At 32.9% G+C, this 18,542-nt stretch overlaps 1 protein-coding gene across 3 annotated transcripts; it reads left to right on the forward strand.

Moving 5' to 3' along the window:
• Positions 1-12,065: 12,065 nt before the first annotated feature.
• On the forward strand, positions 12,066-17,801 carry LOC142629823 (uncharacterized). 3 transcript variants are annotated; one of them, XM_075803858.1, is made up of 5 exons: positions 12,066-15,417; positions 16,473-16,874; positions 16,995-17,170; positions 17,365-17,569; positions 17,643-17,801. In XM_075803858.1, the coding sequence occupies exons 1-2, from the start codon at positions 12,066-12,068 to the stop codon at positions 16,832-16,834; spliced, it is 3,714 nt and encodes a 1,237-aa protein (XP_075659973.1). In that variant the 3' UTR covers positions 16,835-16,874; positions 16,995-17,170; positions 17,365-17,569; positions 17,643-17,801. The 3 variants fall into 3 exon arrangements, with proteins under 3 accessions (XP_075659973.1, XP_075659972.1, XP_075659974.1); XM_075803857.1 differs by having other exon boundaries at positions 16,995-17,569; XM_075803859.1 differs by having other exon boundaries at positions 17,060-17,569.
• The last annotated feature ends 741 nt before the right edge of the window (positions 17,802-18,542 follow it).

Raw genomic sequence — 18,542 nt, forward strand, 5'->3', positions numbered from 1 at the left:
TATCCAATCACTAGCACTATTACGAAGAACACCACCTCCACAAGCCTTTCTGGAATTTAGAGACCAGAACAAACCGGAATTTAGACCAAAATGAAACAAGGAAGTTAGTGCACTAGATTAAGCACCAGAATGGAATATTCCAGCCAAAACAGCCAGAATGAAACGGAATTTAAAACATTGATTCAAATCCCCCATCTCTTATTTTAACTATCAAATTTTAAATAAATAAAAAAACGCTAAGAGCCTTATTCTTGATGAAGAATTGTGCTTTGGTTCGCAACTTTGCATACTTCCCCTATTTTGTGGAAAACAATCAAAACATGATCAATTGCAATTATTTTATTTTATTCTGAATCTAAAATCTTATCTAATACTAGTGGAATTTCGTGCAGGGGCAATAATAACAAGGCTATGAATGGATGAATATTCAGCTCCATTCAACATACTCCACTAACTCTTTCTTACACTTCAACAAACTCATCAATTGTCAATGGAGAATTTGTAGTCTTATCTTATTACTTTAACTAGCTCCTCAATTATTTATGGAGAATTTGCAGTCTTATCTTATTTCTATGGTTCAACAATTATAATCAGTCTTCCAATTAATGTTAACGTCGATCAATCCTGAATTTTCAATCTTAGACTGCACCAACACATACTTTTGACGTGATAGTCACTTCATAAGTATAAGTGCTTGTGAGGTAAGAGGGAGAAGGGAGGAGGGGGGGCAAGGGCTGAGATTTAAGTTTTTATGAGCAGGGAGCTTTACACACATATACACTTAAATTAGGATAAAGTGGAATTTTTATCTTGTATAAAAAAAAAAATCTTAGACTGTATTTATTTCTATGTAAAATATTTCTTGAATGTATTTTCAATATTTTTCAGGTATTTTGAACAATAATTATGAATTTTTTATTTGTTATAATATATTTTGTGAAATTCATAGTAGATTTTGGTATTGCGGATTTGTTGGTACTATGGATTTGAGTTATTTACGTTAAATTTTGTGAGACTATTTTCTGTAAAATGTTGAAATGGTGAATTTTTTTCATGGATTATTTTTTATTTCAACATGAAAATATGATTTTTTTTTTATAAAAAATTTTCATACAAACCAAATATGATTTTTTTTATAAAAAATTTTCATACAAACCAAATATTTTTTTTTTGAGAAATAATTATAACATGCTGCTAACCCTGCAGCTCGAACCCTGTCCCCCCTGGACCTCCAAACACTTTGTGCATGACGAGGTGCCAATTCAGCTACAAGGCCTTTGGCATATAAACCAAATATTTGAAAATGTTTTTCAGGACATTTTCAAGAACGCAATTGAACCAAAACAAAACAAAAAAAAAAAAATTGTTTCCTTGAAAATATTTATTATCACAAATATTTTTCTTTGAAATAAATGCAATCTCAATAACAAATCATGATGCTTGTACAAGTCAGTCCTTCCCATTTTCCACTAATATAGAATGCCCCATTTAGTCCTTCCCCAAAACACACGGCTAGTTAATCTTTCCACCCTAATGGTTAGTCAACAAAACAATTGAAAGCACATCAACATTAGTGAGAAAGTTAAAAACAAGTTGTACAAGTCAGTCCTTCCCATTTCCCACTAATACAGAATGCCCCTTTAGTCCTTCCCCAAAACACACGGCTAGTTAATCTTTCCACCCTAATGGTTAGTTAGTCAACAAAACAATTGAAAGCACATCAACATTAGTGAGAAAGTTAAAAACAAGAACTATTAAGTCAATCTGGTTTCTATATTTTATGCCAACACTTCCATTTTTTTAAACATTAATACGATGCTACTTTCTAATGCGTGGCAAGTTGATACCCAAGCATGGCCAGTTAGTTAACAAAGCAAATGAACGATTGCAAAGATTATCATACCCTATTAGTGATAAGTAAGAATTATATAATAAAGAAACCTTTATTTTAGTGAAATATATATGGACAACTACTAAATAGGTTGAAGAATAATCCTCCAATATGATGGACAACCAATTGCAGACTCAATTTTACAACTTATTGAGTTGTACAATTGTGAGTGGTGGATATATTTTTCCCTATGCGTAGACTACTCACAATCTCATTACTTAGTAAGTTGTGAAATTAAGTGTGAAAGGCGAACTCAATCTCTCCTACAACATAATTTGTCGGAAAATTCCTCTACTCAACTATATTTCAATTGAAATAGCGAAAATTTAAGGATACAACAAAATCTTACAGCATTTTTACAATACCCTTATATTAAGTTTTGGTGGGTTCTAGTATAATCTTAATTTAATTTAATTTTGACTTATAGTGAATTTATACCTTAGCTTGTTGTTTACATGTGCAATTTTCTTATGTCCATAGCTGATCGTGTGTTTGATACTATGGCTGAGATAAACCCCCAGGCCGACCCAAATTTCTTAAAGGTTATATGGATTTGTTAATCTATTTGCCCCTTCTTATATTAGAATTTGATTTTTTTTTTCTATTATTTTTTTTCATGGACATGTTTTATTTATTTATTTTATTAAATTTATACAGCAATCATTTATAACAGATAAACTTTAATATTTTTTCAATAGAAGTCATTATTTCACATTCCAAAATGTGAGATGATTTACCCAATGTCTACACTTTCAAACCAAAAATGTTCATATTATGCATATGATAAGAAAGAATGTGGATATAATGTGAAAGAGTAATCAATAAACACTATTGGATGTGAAATAATCAACACCCTAATAGGTGGGAGATGAACCTTATTTCTAGTAGTTGGTGCATCCAATCAATTTCGCAGGGGAGTTCATTGTATTTGTTGATGAAAATATTGATGACATTACTCGTCAACTTGAGATGAAATTATTAAGTATATATATTTCCACTACTAGATTTTGTACTAACATTGAATAAATTGAGGTGAAATTCATATAAAATATTTACTTATTATCTTTACCTAATAGTTATCTTTCTAAGTACTTTAGTTTTTTTTTTCTTATTATTTTAGATGTAATAGGTGTATCTGAGAAGGGGTTCCAACATAAGGTTAATAGTTGACGGACTGGTAAACATGTGTTAGGGTTATATTTTCTATATAATTGATTAATCCTTTAACAAAATGCACTATATTTGTAAATTGTGTAGATCTAAGTTGGGTTTGATACATATCAAATGGTTATATTAAGATATGAAGATTGAACCAAGAAACAAGTGAAGAAAAGTTATTTTACTGAAGCTTGACAAATAGCTCAACAGAAGGAATCTATCGAGATTTACTGGGCAAGCTCAACACCAGCTTGATCTATCGAGCTTTAGGAATTCAGAAATTCCAGATTTGAATTTCGGCCCACACTGATGTATTTGTTTAGGGTTTCTTTTCTTACAACCCTAGACATATATAAGGCTTATTTTAAGAGCCGTCACATACGGATATAGTGACCAAGAGCTAAATTTTTCTCTAGTGAGAAGTTACCGCATTTGTACGCCATAAGGTTTTGTAACTAAGTGTTTCCTGATCTTCATTGTGTATGAAGTGAAGAATTTTGCAGCCAACAACAATCTTTCAAGCTGTTGGAGTTAGTCACATACTGGGATTTGTGCAAAGGATTTAGTCACAGATTGGAGATTTGTGCAACAAAGGAAAGAAGGCTACTATAAGATCAAGTTCAATTAGATATTAGAGTAAAGGTTAAACTGTAAGATGGTATTTTGGGATAAGCCAGGGTAATGGTAAGATTCCTTATACTTGTAACCAATTAATTATTGATTAGTGGATTCTTGGGAGTGGTGACCTTAAATTCACTCGGTGGAGTTTTTGCCTTGCAAGAGGTTTTCCCCATTTGTCAATAAATCACTGTGTTAATTTAATTTCCATTGCATTTAGTTTATTTGGTGATTTGTTGGTGCTTCCATGATTTGCATGTAATTTGACCTAATTAATCAACTTGGGTAATAGAATTAATTAACTGGGATTAAGCTATCTTAACCCAATAAGTGGTATTAAAGCGGACACACTTTGATTAAGTTTTAATCTTTGTTGTGTTATCCATTGACCATAGTTGTTATGAATTGTGGACAATCTTTGATTATACCTCATCTTTTTGATAGCATTAACTATGCATACTGGAAAGTACATATGAGAGTTTTTTTGCATTCTTTGGATGAAAAGGTGTGGCTGGTTGTTGAGGTCAGATGGATCAAACCAACTGATCCGCCTGCACCTTGGGATAATGACAAGATCAAAGTTGCGAATTTCAACAATAGAGCGCTGAATGCCTTGTTCAGTATTGTGACTAATGAGGAATTTAAGAAAATCTCATCTACTGAGGGTGCCAATGAAGCATGGACAATCCTTCAAAATACTTATGAAGGCACCAAAGCTGTGATGGGTATTAAGGCACTAGAGTTCTGCCTTAATACCAAAAGTGGTCCCTAAATTTCTAATGAAGCTCAATATCCAATCACTAGCACTATTAAGAAGTAGACCACCTCCACAAGCCTTTCTGGAGCTCCCCATGACTAATCCATCTATATTGATCTTCACCCACCGTTTTACTTTTAATATTTAAATATAGAACTTGATAATTAAGATAGTTATTCATAGATATTTATATGATTATGTTTGTGTCTATATATATATATATATATATATATATATATATATATATATATATATATATTTATTATTAAATCATGGGAAATGCTAATGAATACTTTTAGGGCATTGGTTAATAATTCATTTAAAGGAAGTTTTTATGGAAAATGAAAAAAAATTAATGTTTTGACAGTTTTTTTCATTTCCTATAAAAGTTGTGTCAAAATTTCCCTAAAATGGATTGTTAACCCAAGTTCTAAGGGCACTCATTAATATGACCCTTAAATCATTTAGCCTGTTTCTTAAATTAAATATGATGTGACAATACTTTAATGGAGGGTATAAATATTTAAGCTTTCAAAAACTTATATGTAAAAATTAATAGAATACAACAAAAGAGTCAAAACTTTTGATTTTATATATAATTATAGATTATAGATTACAGATGGATCATGAATTATGAATATATATGAAGTTCAAAAAAAGAAAGAAAGAAAAAAAGAATACATATTTTTTATCTTCATCTTTATACTTTGATATGGTTAAGAGCGTTCGCATTTAATATTGTATAATTTCTCTATTTTAGCTCTTAAAAAAATTTTTTTCTATTTAATTAACTATTGTTATAATACACTCTACATCTCACACTTTGTTCTTTTACCCCTCTAAATATTCTTTGTTTAATTTATTGTTTATATCGTCACCATTCAACCAAAGCAAGCCCAAATAGCAAAGGATCATCCTCACCCAATTCCTCCATGAACCTAGTTCCTAACTCCGTTGCAGAAAATTTAATATATTTTAAGGAAATAATTGTATTGAATGTAACATATTCGATTACTTCGGGACTCAATGACGCAATTTTCTGTAAAAACCAAAACAACAGAAAAAGTAGAGTTTCATTTGGCAATGAACTTGCAAGGCATTACAATTTACAACGACAAAGATTTGTATCTCTTTCGAATTTGCCTGAGAGTGGAGCTTGCATTGTGGCTCTTCTTGACCCATGCCCAACGATGCCCACGCTCGTCAATGTCTTGAACCATATTGTGCCCTCCAACGTTTAAAAGTATAATTTTTAACCAAAATTCTGAAAGTTCAATATATAAGTAATACATAATCACAAATACATACAGTCTTCCTATAAAAAATAGAATAGAAAGGGCCCCAATCTATGCTATGGACTAGTATACATGTGATGTGAGGCTCAAATCAATACACACCCTCCACAACACATATACTATCAATATCCAATCAATCGAAGGCATAACATATTATATTTTCACAAATTTACGTGTAATGTAAATTATGTTTGCATTCCAATGTTTTTATTTTTATTTTTATAGAATTTTTGAAACACTTGCACTAAATTCGGTCTTACACTGCAATAAGCTTCCTTGGTGGAATTTTTTTTTTTTTTTTTGGGAAAGTTCCTTGGTGGAACTTAAGGCGTGTGTATATATATATATAATTTTTATTGCCTATTTTTTTTCGAAATTCGATGATACCACTTTATACATAAATCTTAATTATATTAATCTGTGTCCCGTATGTGTGTATAGTATACTACTAGTACTAGTAGTCTAATATCCACAAACATAGAGTTCTCATGTGCATAGTTATGTGATATATTTCTATCAACAAAATCAAAGTTGATAATGTTAAGGCCTTATTCGCATACTTCCCTTATTTTGTGGAAAACAATCAAAACATGATCAATTGCAATTATTTTATTTTATTTTATTCTGAGTCTAATATCTTATCAAATAATAGTGGAATTTTGTGCAGGTGCAATAGCAATAAGGCTATGAATGGATTGAATATTCAGCTCCATTTAACACGCTCCCCTAACTCTTTCTTACGCTTCAACTAACTCCTCAATTGTCTATGGAGAATTTGTAATCTTATCTTATTACTTTAACTAACTTCTTAAATTTTTTTTTTTTTGAGAAACACACACACACACACATATATAGGAGAAGAGGATGAGATAATGGAATACACTCACACACCAACACTAAAACTGCATGCGGCAGTTAGTGTCGCGGAGCAAGTGAACAATTATTTCTATGGTTGAACAATTATAATCAATCTCCCATTTATTGTTGACGTTAGTTCTGAATTTTCAATTTTACACTACGTTTATTTCGATGTAAATATTTCTTGAATGTAGTTTCGCTATTTTTCAGGTATTTGGAATATAAATAATGATGAATTTTCTATTAGCTATATTATATTTTGTGAAATTCATAGTAGATTTTGGTATTACGGATTTGTTGGTACTATGGATTTGAGTTATTTATGTTAAATTTTGTGAGATTATTGTTTTTAAATGTTGGAATGGTAATTTTTTTTCCAATATGAAAATATGTTTTTTTTTTTTTAAAGAAAAGTTCCATACAAACAAAACATTTGAAAATATTTTTCAAGGCATTTTCAAAAATGTAATTAAATCACTAGAAAAAAAAATTCCTTGAAAATTTTTTTATCAAAAAAATTTTACTTTCAAATTAATTGCAATCTTAATAACAAATTATGATGCTCGAACAAGTCAGTCCTTCCCGTTTCCCACTAATGCAGCATGAGCCATTTAGTCATTCCCCACAACACACGGCTAGTTACTTTCCACCCTAATGGTTAGTTAGTCAATAAAACAATTGAAAGCACATCAACATAAATAAGAAAGTAAAAAAGTAGAACAATTAAGTCAATCTGGTTTCTATATTTTATGCCAACACTTCCATTTTTTTTTTAAAACCTAACATGATGCTTCCTTCTAATGCATAACAAGTTGAATCCCAAGCATGGCCAGTTAGTTAGCAAAGCAATTGAACGATTGCAAAGATCATCACAACCTATTGGTGATAAGAAAGAATTATGAAATAAAGAAACCTTCATTTCCGGCACAAAAAAAAAATGATAATATAAAAACCACTAAATGGGTTGAAGAAGAATCCACAAATATGATGGACATAGCTAATTGCACACTCAATTTCACAATTTACTGAGTTGTGCAACGGTGAGTGGTGGACATTTTTTTCCTAGTGTGACCCACTACTTTATGTAAACTACTTACAATCTTATAACTCAATAAGTTGTGAAATTGAGTGCAGGAATAGTTGTGTTTGTAGGTGAAGTCAATCTCTCCTACAACTTAATTTATAGAAAAATTCCGCTACTCAACTATATTCTTATTGAAATAGCAAAAATTTAAGGATACAACAAAATCTTACAACGTTTTTACAATACCCTAGTTTAAGAGCCTTAGTTTACAACTATGATGGGCAAGCAAGTCTAACCTAGCCTATATACACAGACATAAGATGTTTTTGAAATATATTCTATGATTGAGTATATGTTGATTTTGTCAGCTGTCACAAGGTATTGTGAAAACATTTTGATACCATCGATTAATTAATGATTCTGGTTGTTCAATTAGCATTCTTAATGAAACCACAAACAAAATAAGCTTTAATACTTTCATGCTTGTCCTTCGTGCAATAAGCAACATTTGTTTAAATAAAACTACCTCCTACTTGTAAAAGCTCAATTGTGTAAAACATTAAAGCTTGTTTAGACCCTCAATTTTTAAAATTACGGCTAAGTTGCTTTTAATCTACTCAACTAAGTGCGGAATAAAAGTAATTAATGCGCAATTAACTAGGACTACTACCTAGTACATGGGCATACATAATTAACAAGTAATTATAAAGCACAAGGAGTAAAGGAAGAGAAATGCAAACACTAATAACACGGCGATGTGTTATTCAAGAGAAAAATCGAATTACTTGGTGTAAAAACCTCTCCACAGCTCTCCAAACTAAAATGATCCACTAGTGAATAAGATTGGAGTACAAGGATATCAAAAGAACCCTCCAAGCCTAATCTAGTCACTATACTTGAACCCTCCGAATTCCAGCTCCCAACAGATTTCACCAAGTCATGTTTTCACCAATTACCCAGATCTTTCAATTAGCTCCAATTGCATCCACCAAAGAATGGCTTCATCTAATGCTTCTCAAAAGTACCAAAACAACTCACAATCTCAAATTGGGTGTGGTATGTGTTCGGGCTAAGAACCTCTCAATGGGTATGGAATTTAGAGAGGTAGGAGTAAAGGAAAACTAAGAGAATTGTGTAGAGGATTGTGGGTGTGCAATTTCTAACTCTTAAATGGGTTTTTAGGGATTTTCTCTCTAAGATTCTCCTTACAATTTTGTGGGTAATGTAGGCTTTTATAGTGTGGGTAAAGAAATGAGAAAAACACACTAAAATAGACTGGCAATGCATCTCGCAGGTTGGCCATGTTGCGAGATGAGTTGCAAGATGTCTGCTGACATTTTACTCTTCAGCTTCCAGCATGTGCTTCTCACGTGACTTTTTGCAAGTTGTCCACTCGTGAGAAAGTCGTGAGCAAGTCACAAGTTGTCCTATTCTTTACAGTCTTCACCAATTTCACACGCTCAACCCTTACATTAAATCCCACAAACATACAGGAAAATGATTGAAGAAATACAATCAAATTTGACACGGAATTAATGCTAGCAAAACATAATTGAAAATTACAACTTTACATGTATTAAAAAAAGAAGAAGTAATCTTTCAATTTTTTCCTTTTTTTCGCCTAGCCTTGCACTTCTTTTACTCCTCTTTTTCTTCACCTCTTCTATTTAGTTTCTTTTTCTCTAAATTTTAAAATGGCTGAGGAAAAAATGCAAAAAGAAGTAAAGAACACCTTTTGGATTTGTATTAGTTTTAAGCAGATCTCTTGTTATATCAATTTTGTATTATTGATCCAGATTTAAGATTTATACAATTTGACTCCTAAATCTCAATTTCATTAACTATAATTGACAGAAAATAAGCATATGTTGTGTAAATAGCCATCCTATGTTGTGTAAATAGCCATTAGGGGAAGAACCAACTGGTCGTGTATTTAGGGGAAGGACTAACTTGGTCATACATTAGTGGGGAAGGACTAAATTGGCCGTGTATTTGGGTAAAGGAGACTTGACTTGGTCATGCATTAGAGAGGACTAAATTGACCATGGCCTAAGAAATGGAAAGGAAGAATTATGCGCTACATCATCATTATGAGCTCTTTTTTGAACTAATTATCATTATAAGCTCTTTTTTGAACAAATTGGCCGTGTCCTAATGTTCTAAAGTCATTGTCTAAAAATGTTATACAAGAGAGTCATGATTTTCAAACTCTTGGAGGGTCTATATTGTAATCATTGTACTTCAACTTATTCACTAGTAGATTGATTCGGCTTGGAGGGCTGCGGAGAGATTTTTATGCCGAGCATTTCGATTTTCCTCTTCAATAACACATCGCCGTGTTATCTTGTATTTGCATCTTTCTTCCGTTACTCCTTGTGATTTATACTTAATTGTTAACTATGTATGCCCATGCACTAGGTAGTATTCCCAGTTAATTGCACATTAATATACTCCTATCCCGCATCTAGTTGAGTAGACTAAAAGCAATTAAGCCGTAATTTTAGAATTGGGGATCTAAACTGGCTCTAGTAGTTTTACTATCGAGCTTTCACACATTATACACTAATGACAAAAATAAGTGATTAAGTGGTTAATATAACATAATTGTAGCAAAACACATTAACTAAAGCTCTTAGGTCAATTGGTGTCCTTATGTATCATATATCTTCAATTTTTTTAGGAGAATTAACTACTCAATTAAAGTGCTAATAAGCCTACAAATCCAAACAAAAACAAAACAAGAGCTAATAAAGTAATTTTTTTTTTAGCGCTGCTTTGTTGTCAATATGATCATCGCTGCCTTTGCCATCCCTTTCCTTGTCAGTGCTTCTTGTTCACGGTCACAGTTCGAATTGGTCCTCAAAATGCCAATCGAATATTCAGCATGACTGGCTCACCAAGATTGTAATAGCTAAGCCTAATAAATGGTTCAAAGTTGGAACTTGGAAGCAGCAGCATCAAGAAATGAGAAGGGCTGTATCTCTTTACTCATTCATTCAGTTGGGTTGGGTTTTTCGGGCTGATAAACAGGGTGACTTTGAGTTTTTAAAACCCAACTTCAATAGAATTATAAGAGTAAATTGGCTAGCTTCATCAGCTTAATCAGGTTTTTGGGCACACCTATATTTGTGAATGTGCTTTTAATCACTTGACTTTTAAATAAAGTTAATATGAAGGTTTTCAATAGTCTTGCAACTCAACTAGTCTTTCTCAAAAGTCTTGTAATCATGAGCACATGTATTGGGGTCAAGTGAGTATTCTCTAAGAGGATTTAAATAATTTTTATCCAATTAAATATTCCATTCCCTCTATAAAAATTGATGAAATGATAAATAAAAAAAAAAAAGTCTCCTTTGCCCAAACCTGAGAATTGAACAATCTCATTAGACTTCTTTCTCACATACCCTATAGACCAAGTTAGTCTTTCAATTGAGTGGATTGAGGTGCAATTCATATAAAGTATTTACTTTTTTTTTTCCTGATAGTTATCGTTTTAAGTAATTTAACTTTTTTATTATTTTATATTAAGAAGGTTGATAACTTAATATGATCCACATCATCTAGTTTTTTTTTTTTGTTATTTTGTGGTGACGACAAGATTTGTGAACTTTGGATTGTGTAAACATAAAAATTTACATAACATTTAACTTTTTTTTGAGTATTTAATTTTTTTATAATCTTATTTGTAATGAAATGAAAATAAAGACATTATTATTATGTGAAAATACAATTCAACTAGAAATCGATTGACCCAACTAATAGCTTGATCAACCCAAATTGTTTTGCAAATGAATTAGGATGACCTATTTTTAATCCATACTAATTGAGTCAAACTCAAATCCAATCAAATCGACCCATTTGCCAAGTCTTCCACTTCACGCATGAGTCATTAGAAAAAATCAATTGCAAATTGTAATAGACCCATATGTGAGGTGGTAGTCTAATTTAAAAGAGCTTTGAATTTTAATTGTGTTCCTAACTTTAATCTGCATAATTCTTGTGTTGTTTGAATGAAAATGTTTGCAATGAGAGAGAGAGAGAGAGAGAGAGAGAGAGAGAGATGTAAAATTGTAAATGACGGCAGCCCTATTTTCAGTACGGTCATTATGGAAAAGTAAGCAATAGTAGGCTATACGATAGTAAGGACAAAATCGTAACCAAAAAAAAAATCCAATATACCTCAAAAAAGAAAATATTCCAATAAACTAAGGATGAAAATATTCCCCAAAGGACAATGAGCTATAAAAGCTGCCGTATCTATCTATCTATCTTTCTTCGGACGTTGAAGGCAATGTTAGCATGTTCACATTTATTAACTACTAATTTTCTTGTTTATGGTCACAGTTCGGATTGAATATTTAGCATGAAGTCATTCATCCACTCCCACCTATATATTAATTCAATTTAACTCATTCATCCACTCTTCCAACCTTACTTTTTCCTTTTCTTCCTTCACCCTACGTAATGACGTCCCTTTCAAACAAACCTCTCTTCAACCAATTCCTTTCATCCCTAGAACTCTTCTCCCTCCTTCTCATCATCCTTCAGTTTGTTTCCTCATCCACTGCTTCTTCTTCCTCCCTATCTTCTTCATTTGCTCACTCTAATAGTAAGGTTAAGATAGCAGAGGAAACAAAGGAAGCGATGGCTCTTCTAAACTGGAAAACCAGCCTTCACAACAAAAGCCAGTCTCTCTTGTCCTCATGGATTGGAACCACTCCTTGCAATTGGGTCGGAATAAATTGCGACGAGTCTAGAAGCGTCACCCATCTAAACCTTTCAAGTTACAATTTGAGAGGTACACTTCACAATCTAAGCTTTCAATCATTCCCCAATCTACTCAATGTTGACCTTTCTTACAACTCACTATTTGGAAAAATCCCCTCAAATATTGTTCACCTCTCTAAACTCTTGGATCTAAACCTTTCTTATAATCAATTCACTGGGAGAATTCCTTCCGAAATAGGCCAATTGAAAAGTCTTCATGTCTTTTACCTTGCTGCAAATTGTATGAGTGGCCTTATCCCTCGAGAATTAGGAGAGTTAACTTCTTTGAGTGAGCTAGATTTATCATCAAATAATCTCATAGGTGTCATCCCTGCCTCTCTTAGAAACTTAAGCAACCTAAATATTCTATATCTTTATGAGAACCAACTTTCTGGTTCCATCCCTCAAGAATTAGGAATGCTAAGTTCTCTGATTGACATTGATTTATCAACAAACAATCTCACAGGTACCATTCCTGACTCTTTTGGAAACTTAAACAACCTAAACACTCTATATCTTTATAAGAATAACCTTTCTGGTTCCATCTCTCAAGAATTAGGAATGCTTAGTTCTCTGACTGACATTGCTTTATCAACAAACAATCTCATAGGTACCATCCCTACCTCTTTTGGAAACTTAAGCAACCTAAATATTCTATATCTTTATGAGAACCAACTTTCTGGTTCCATCCCTCAAGAATTAGGAATGCTAAGTTCTTTGATTGACCTTGAGTTATCAACAAACAATCTCATAGGTACCATCCCTGCCTCTCTTGGAAACTTAAGCAACCTAAACAATCTAAGTCTTCAAAAGAACCATCTCTATGGTACCATCCCTACTTCTCTTGGAAACTTAAGCAACCTAACCATTCTAGATCTTGGTATGAACCAACTTTATGGTCACATCCCTCAAGAAATAGGTCTGCTAAGTTCTCTAAGTTTACTTGCATTGGCATTAAACAATCTCATAGGTGTCATCCCTGTCTCTCTTGGAAACTTAAGAAACCTAACTATTCTATATCTTTATAATAACCAATTTTTTGGTTCCATCCCACAAGAATTAGGAATGCTAAGTTCTTTGACTAACCTTGGGTTATCAACAAACAATCTTACGGGTGTTATCCCTGCTTCATTTGGAAACTTAAGCAAATTAACCACTATATATCTTTATACGAATCGGCTTTCTGGTTCCTTCCCTCAAGAATTTGGAATTGTAAGTTCTCTGACTGATCTTAAGTTATCATTTTACAATTTCGTAGGTATAAGTTTTGCTTCTATAGGAAGCTTAACTAAGCTCAGTTATTTCAAATTGTTCACTAATAAGTTAAGTGATCTCATTTCATTTGAACAGAACAATTTTACTCAATTGAAGGTGTTCCAAATATTTGGAAACCAATTCACCGGTCACTTGCCCGAAAATGTGTGCAGTGGTGGATTGCTTGAGAAATTCATCGCATATGATAATCATTTTATTGGTTCAATACCAAAATCCTTGAGAAACTGCACAAGCCTTGTTAGAGTCCGACTTAATGGAAATCAACTTATGGGAAATATAAGAGAAAGTTTTGGGATATACCCACGCTTAACATACATGGAGTTGAGTTATAATAAACTTTATGGTGAGATTTCAGCTAATTGGGGGCAATGTCAAAACTTGACAAGCCTGAAAATCTCTAACAATGACATTTCAGGTAGATTACCTCCTGAGCTCGGAGAAGCAAGTCAATTACAAGTGCTCATCCTCTCCTCAAATAAGATACATGGGAAAATCCCCAAGGAATTAGGTAAGTTGAAATTTTTGTTAGACCTTTATCTAGACGATAACAAATTTTCTGGAAAAATTCCTTACAATTTCGAGATGCTATCAAATCTAGAGCAACTTAATCTTGCCAATAATAGTCTAAGTGGTCTTATTCCTGACCTAGGGAAATGTAAAAAACTTTTTCTCTTGAATTTGAGCAACAATCACTTAAGAAAATATATCCCAATTCAAATTGGCAATTTGCAATATCTCCAAAATCTTGATCTTAGCAAAAATTTTCTAAAAGGAGAGATACCACAACAACTTGGAGATTTGAAAATGTTAGAAATCTTGAATCTTTCCCACAACGCACTCTTCGGAAATATTCCATCCAATTTTGATCAATTGTTAAGCTTGACATCCATTGACTTGTCCTACAATCAATTACGGGGTCCTATTCCGAATACTAAAGCATTTCGTGAGGCATCGATAGAAGCATTTAGAAATAACAAGGGCTTGTGTGGCAATGCTACTGGTTTGAAGGCTTGCCCTTCTGCAATTGGACACAATCTTCATGTCAAACAGGGGAAAAAAGTTACTACACTAATTTTAGCCCTTTTGGGCTTTGTTTTTCTTATATTTATCATTGTCGGAATTACATTCGGCATTTGCTTTAGAAAGACAAAGACAAAAGACAATCCAAAGGAAGTAGGACTTCAAAATATGTTTTCAGTCTGGAGCTATGATGGGAAAATGGTTTATGAAAACATTATTGAAGCAACCAAGGATTTTGATAACAAACATTGTGTTGGTGTGGGGGGGCATGGAATTGTTTATAAAGCTGATTTGCCAACAGGTCAAGTTGTCGCTGTAAAGAAACTTCATCCACTCTCAGAAGACAGTGTGGCCATTCTAAAATCTTTCACTAGTGAGATACACAGTCTAACCGAAATACGACATCGCAACATCGTGAAGCTACATGGGTTTTGCTCGCATACACGACACTTGCTTTTAGTTTATGAGTTCTTGGAAGGAGGGAGCTTGGAAAAGATACTAAACAATGATGAGTTAGCACTGAACTTTGATTGGGCTAAAAGGGTAAATGTTGTAAAAGATGTGGCAAGTGCTCTATCTTATATGCATCATGACTGCTTACATCCAATAATTCATCGTGACATATCAAGCAAGAATGTTTTGATAGATTTGGAATATGAAGCTCATGTCTCTGACTTTGGCACAGCTAGGATTATGAGTTCTGAAACATCTTATTGGACTTCATTTGCTGGCACTTTTGGGTACGCCGCTCCTGGTATGTTATTTAAGTAATGCTATGGGCATTAAAATTTTCACAATCACATGGACTTACTGACTCCACTTTTATTAACGATAGTCACATCATCTATATTTGTGTTGTGACTATTGTTTTATCTCTAGTCTTATTAATGTTATTTATGTTGGCATTGTTTGTCTTTTAAAATTGGAAAACGTTTACCTCCAAAACAGTTTTAAGGAAGCTTCCTTCGATCCACTATGTGGCTACTAAAGAGACTATCCTGATGTATTTTTAGTCACATGACTTTTTATATGAATTATGTGATTTGTTTAAATAATACATGTGAATAGTCTTATAAATTGCCATGTAATAAATTGGAGGAGATTCCTCCAAACTTTGGAGGAAAATGTTTTCCTTTAAATTTTTTTAACTACATAATGTTGTGTACAGTTGTTACTGCTTGAGCTAGTAGGTTCGATTAACAAGTAGAGTACTACGTTGATTTAGGGATGAAAAATATATTTTCACTATCATCTTGATTGTTGCTGAAAAAAAAAAAATTTGGAGGTAAAAGCCCTAGATAATTTATACGGTCACCTCCTTTATTTGGGATAATAAATTAATAATCACAATTACAATTATAAAAATGTTCATTTTAATTTCAATTGTTAAGATTTTAACTTTTTGACATAGTTTTTTTTTTAATGGGAATTTGCCTTAGTTAATTGTGCATGAATACATCCAACTAATTCATAGTTGTTGAAGAATCACGTTTTACAAAGAGAGCTTCATTTTTCAACTGTTTAATTCTTTCAAACTACATTTAATTATTTGGTGAAAAATTTAAATAAAAAATTTGCTGCCACTACCTGTATTAGACCTACGTTCAAGGAATTGGACCCCACCCCTTCTCTCTCTAAGAACTGTATTACCTAATTCTTATTTGTCCTTCAAAATTTTAGCAAAATTCAATTCCTTTAGTTGGCCTCTCCACCCAATTCCAAAGAAACTTACTATATGAGTAGAAATGTTATTGCAAACTTGCTTCTACAAAGTGAAAGCATAGTAACACTCTAATCATTTACTTTCAGAACATGCATATACAATGGAAGTAAGTGAAAAGTGTGATGTTTATAGCTTTGGAGTAGTCACATTGGAAGTAATTATGGGAAAGCATCCGGGTGATTTGATCTCATCATTTCTATCATCATCATTTACATCATCATCCCATGATGTGCTACTAGAAGATGTGTTGGATCAACGTCTTGCGCTACCTACAAGGCAAATTGCGGAGAAGGTGGTTTTAGTGGCAAAGATAGCATTGGCTTGCTTGCACACTAATCCACAATCTCGCCCAACAATGCAACATGTTTATCAGAAGCTATCAAATTGGAAATCCCCGTTCACAAAGCCTTTGGGCACGATCACATTAAGAGAACTCATTGATCTCTGAATAAAGCTTCACAATTTCAAGTATGCTATATCTTGTTTGGGTACGTTTGACTCTTATGTATAGTTTTCAATACTTCTAAAGCAAAAACTTTAAAAACCACAATTCGCATTACTGTTCATCTCCGCAATTCACATGTTTGATTGTTTCAATGCTAATCTAGTACTGCAAGAACACCATCTTCAACCTATCCAAGCCTGCATCTCACTGATGACATGACATCTCCAGGCCTCTAGACCTATATAAGCCTGACGAAGCTGATTTCTTTCTTTCGTTCTTCAACTTGTTCACTTTTGTGGTTCTAAAGCTCTCAAGGTGCAGTAAAACAAGTTGGTCAAGGTCAGTCGGAACATTTCTTCGAACTTAACCTGGTATCTTCATTGGGTTCCTTTTATTTTATTTGTACTTCTTATTGATTTTGTTTATTTGAGATTGTTTCTATTGAGATGTCGAGAAATTAGAGGGTGTGAAGGGGAAAAAAATGGAGGCTTACTTTTTGCTTATTATGATGTTCTTTGTATGTCAACATGAAGTCACCCCAATTTTGTGAAAAGATTCATACCGGATTGTACTATTCTCCAGAATCAGCCTCGTGTGTCAACAAAACAAATCTAAGATCTCAGAAATTGCTCTTTTCACTGTTCTGAAGGTCTTCCTCATCGGCACTTCACTTGCATAAGGTTATCAAATTCAGGAGCATTATTTCTTCTCAAGAGATGCCTTCTGCTATTGCGACAGGTATCTTCACACTAGCTTTGAATAGAAGCAATAATTTTCTGTTTCAGTCGGCCAGTAATTAATCAATATGCAGGGAAATTTCTTCTGTGGGAATGACATGGAAGTAGTTCAAATGATAAGGCCAAGGAAGCAGGTGAGACTCAACTATGAAGGGGAACCTTAACTTATATAGGTAGTGATAGAATTACCAACTTGCTTTGATTAAGAACCTTTTACAGCCTTTACCAAGACTTTTTTTTTTTTTGGAAGACGAAGAAGGAAGAAGCTCAAGAATTGTAGGAGGTTATACAACTGATGTTCCGGGTGCATGTGAACCAAGCCAAAGAAGATTAGAATAATTAAACACGTACGTAATGCAATTTATATTGAGCTTCTCCTTGTTTTGGGAGTAACCTCGAACTTTGTATTGAGAAAGTAAACTTCGTATTTGCGTGAGAATAAGTTTGGGTGTATTGGGGTTTGAGTTTTGAGATGATATGTCTCTGCACCCTTTTGTATTTTTCACCATTTTAGTAAAAATTTTGCGCTTTGCCGTTGGTGGATGTAGGCCAAAAGCCGAATCACGTAAATTCTTGATGTTCTCTTTTGTTCTTTTGTATTTTTTTGTTTTTGGATAAAATGTAAATTATACCTCTAAAGTTTGGAAAGATTTGGATTTTACACTTTGAAAATTTAGAATTTAAATTTTACCTCTTGAAAAATTTGAAGGTGTTTAGATTTTCCCTTCTAACGTTTCAGAATTTAGATTTTACTTCCTAAATTTTAGAAGTGTTTGGATTTTATTCCCTAAAGTTTGAGAGCGTTTGAATTTTATAGTCTAAAGTTTCAGAATTTAGAAGTGTAAAATAAGTATGTTATTATTTTTCCAGTTTTTAGCCGTAAATAATGATTTTGTAAAGGCTTAGTCAACAATTGAAAATTTTCTCACAAATAATCCACAAACTTCACATGATTCTATTGTTGATGGTCTGTA

Source organism: Castanea sativa, chromosome 3, assembly GCF_040712315.1.
Source record: "Castanea sativa cultivar Marrone di Chiusa Pesio chromosome 3, ASM4071231v1".
In the NCBI taxonomy this organism is placed as follows: Eukaryota; Viridiplantae; Streptophyta; class Magnoliopsida; order Fagales; family Fagaceae; genus Castanea; species Castanea sativa.

Excerpts from the sequence above, each read along its gene's own strand:
- LOC142629823 (XM_075803857.1), top strand. The coding sequence starts at position 12,066 with ATGACGTCCCTTTCAAACAAACCTCTCTTCAACCAATTCCTTTCATCC. Across the intron at positions 15,418-16,472 it reads TTTTGGGTACGCCGCTCCTG|AACATGCATATACAATGGAA; the intron begins GTATGTTATTTA and ends ATTTACTTTCAG.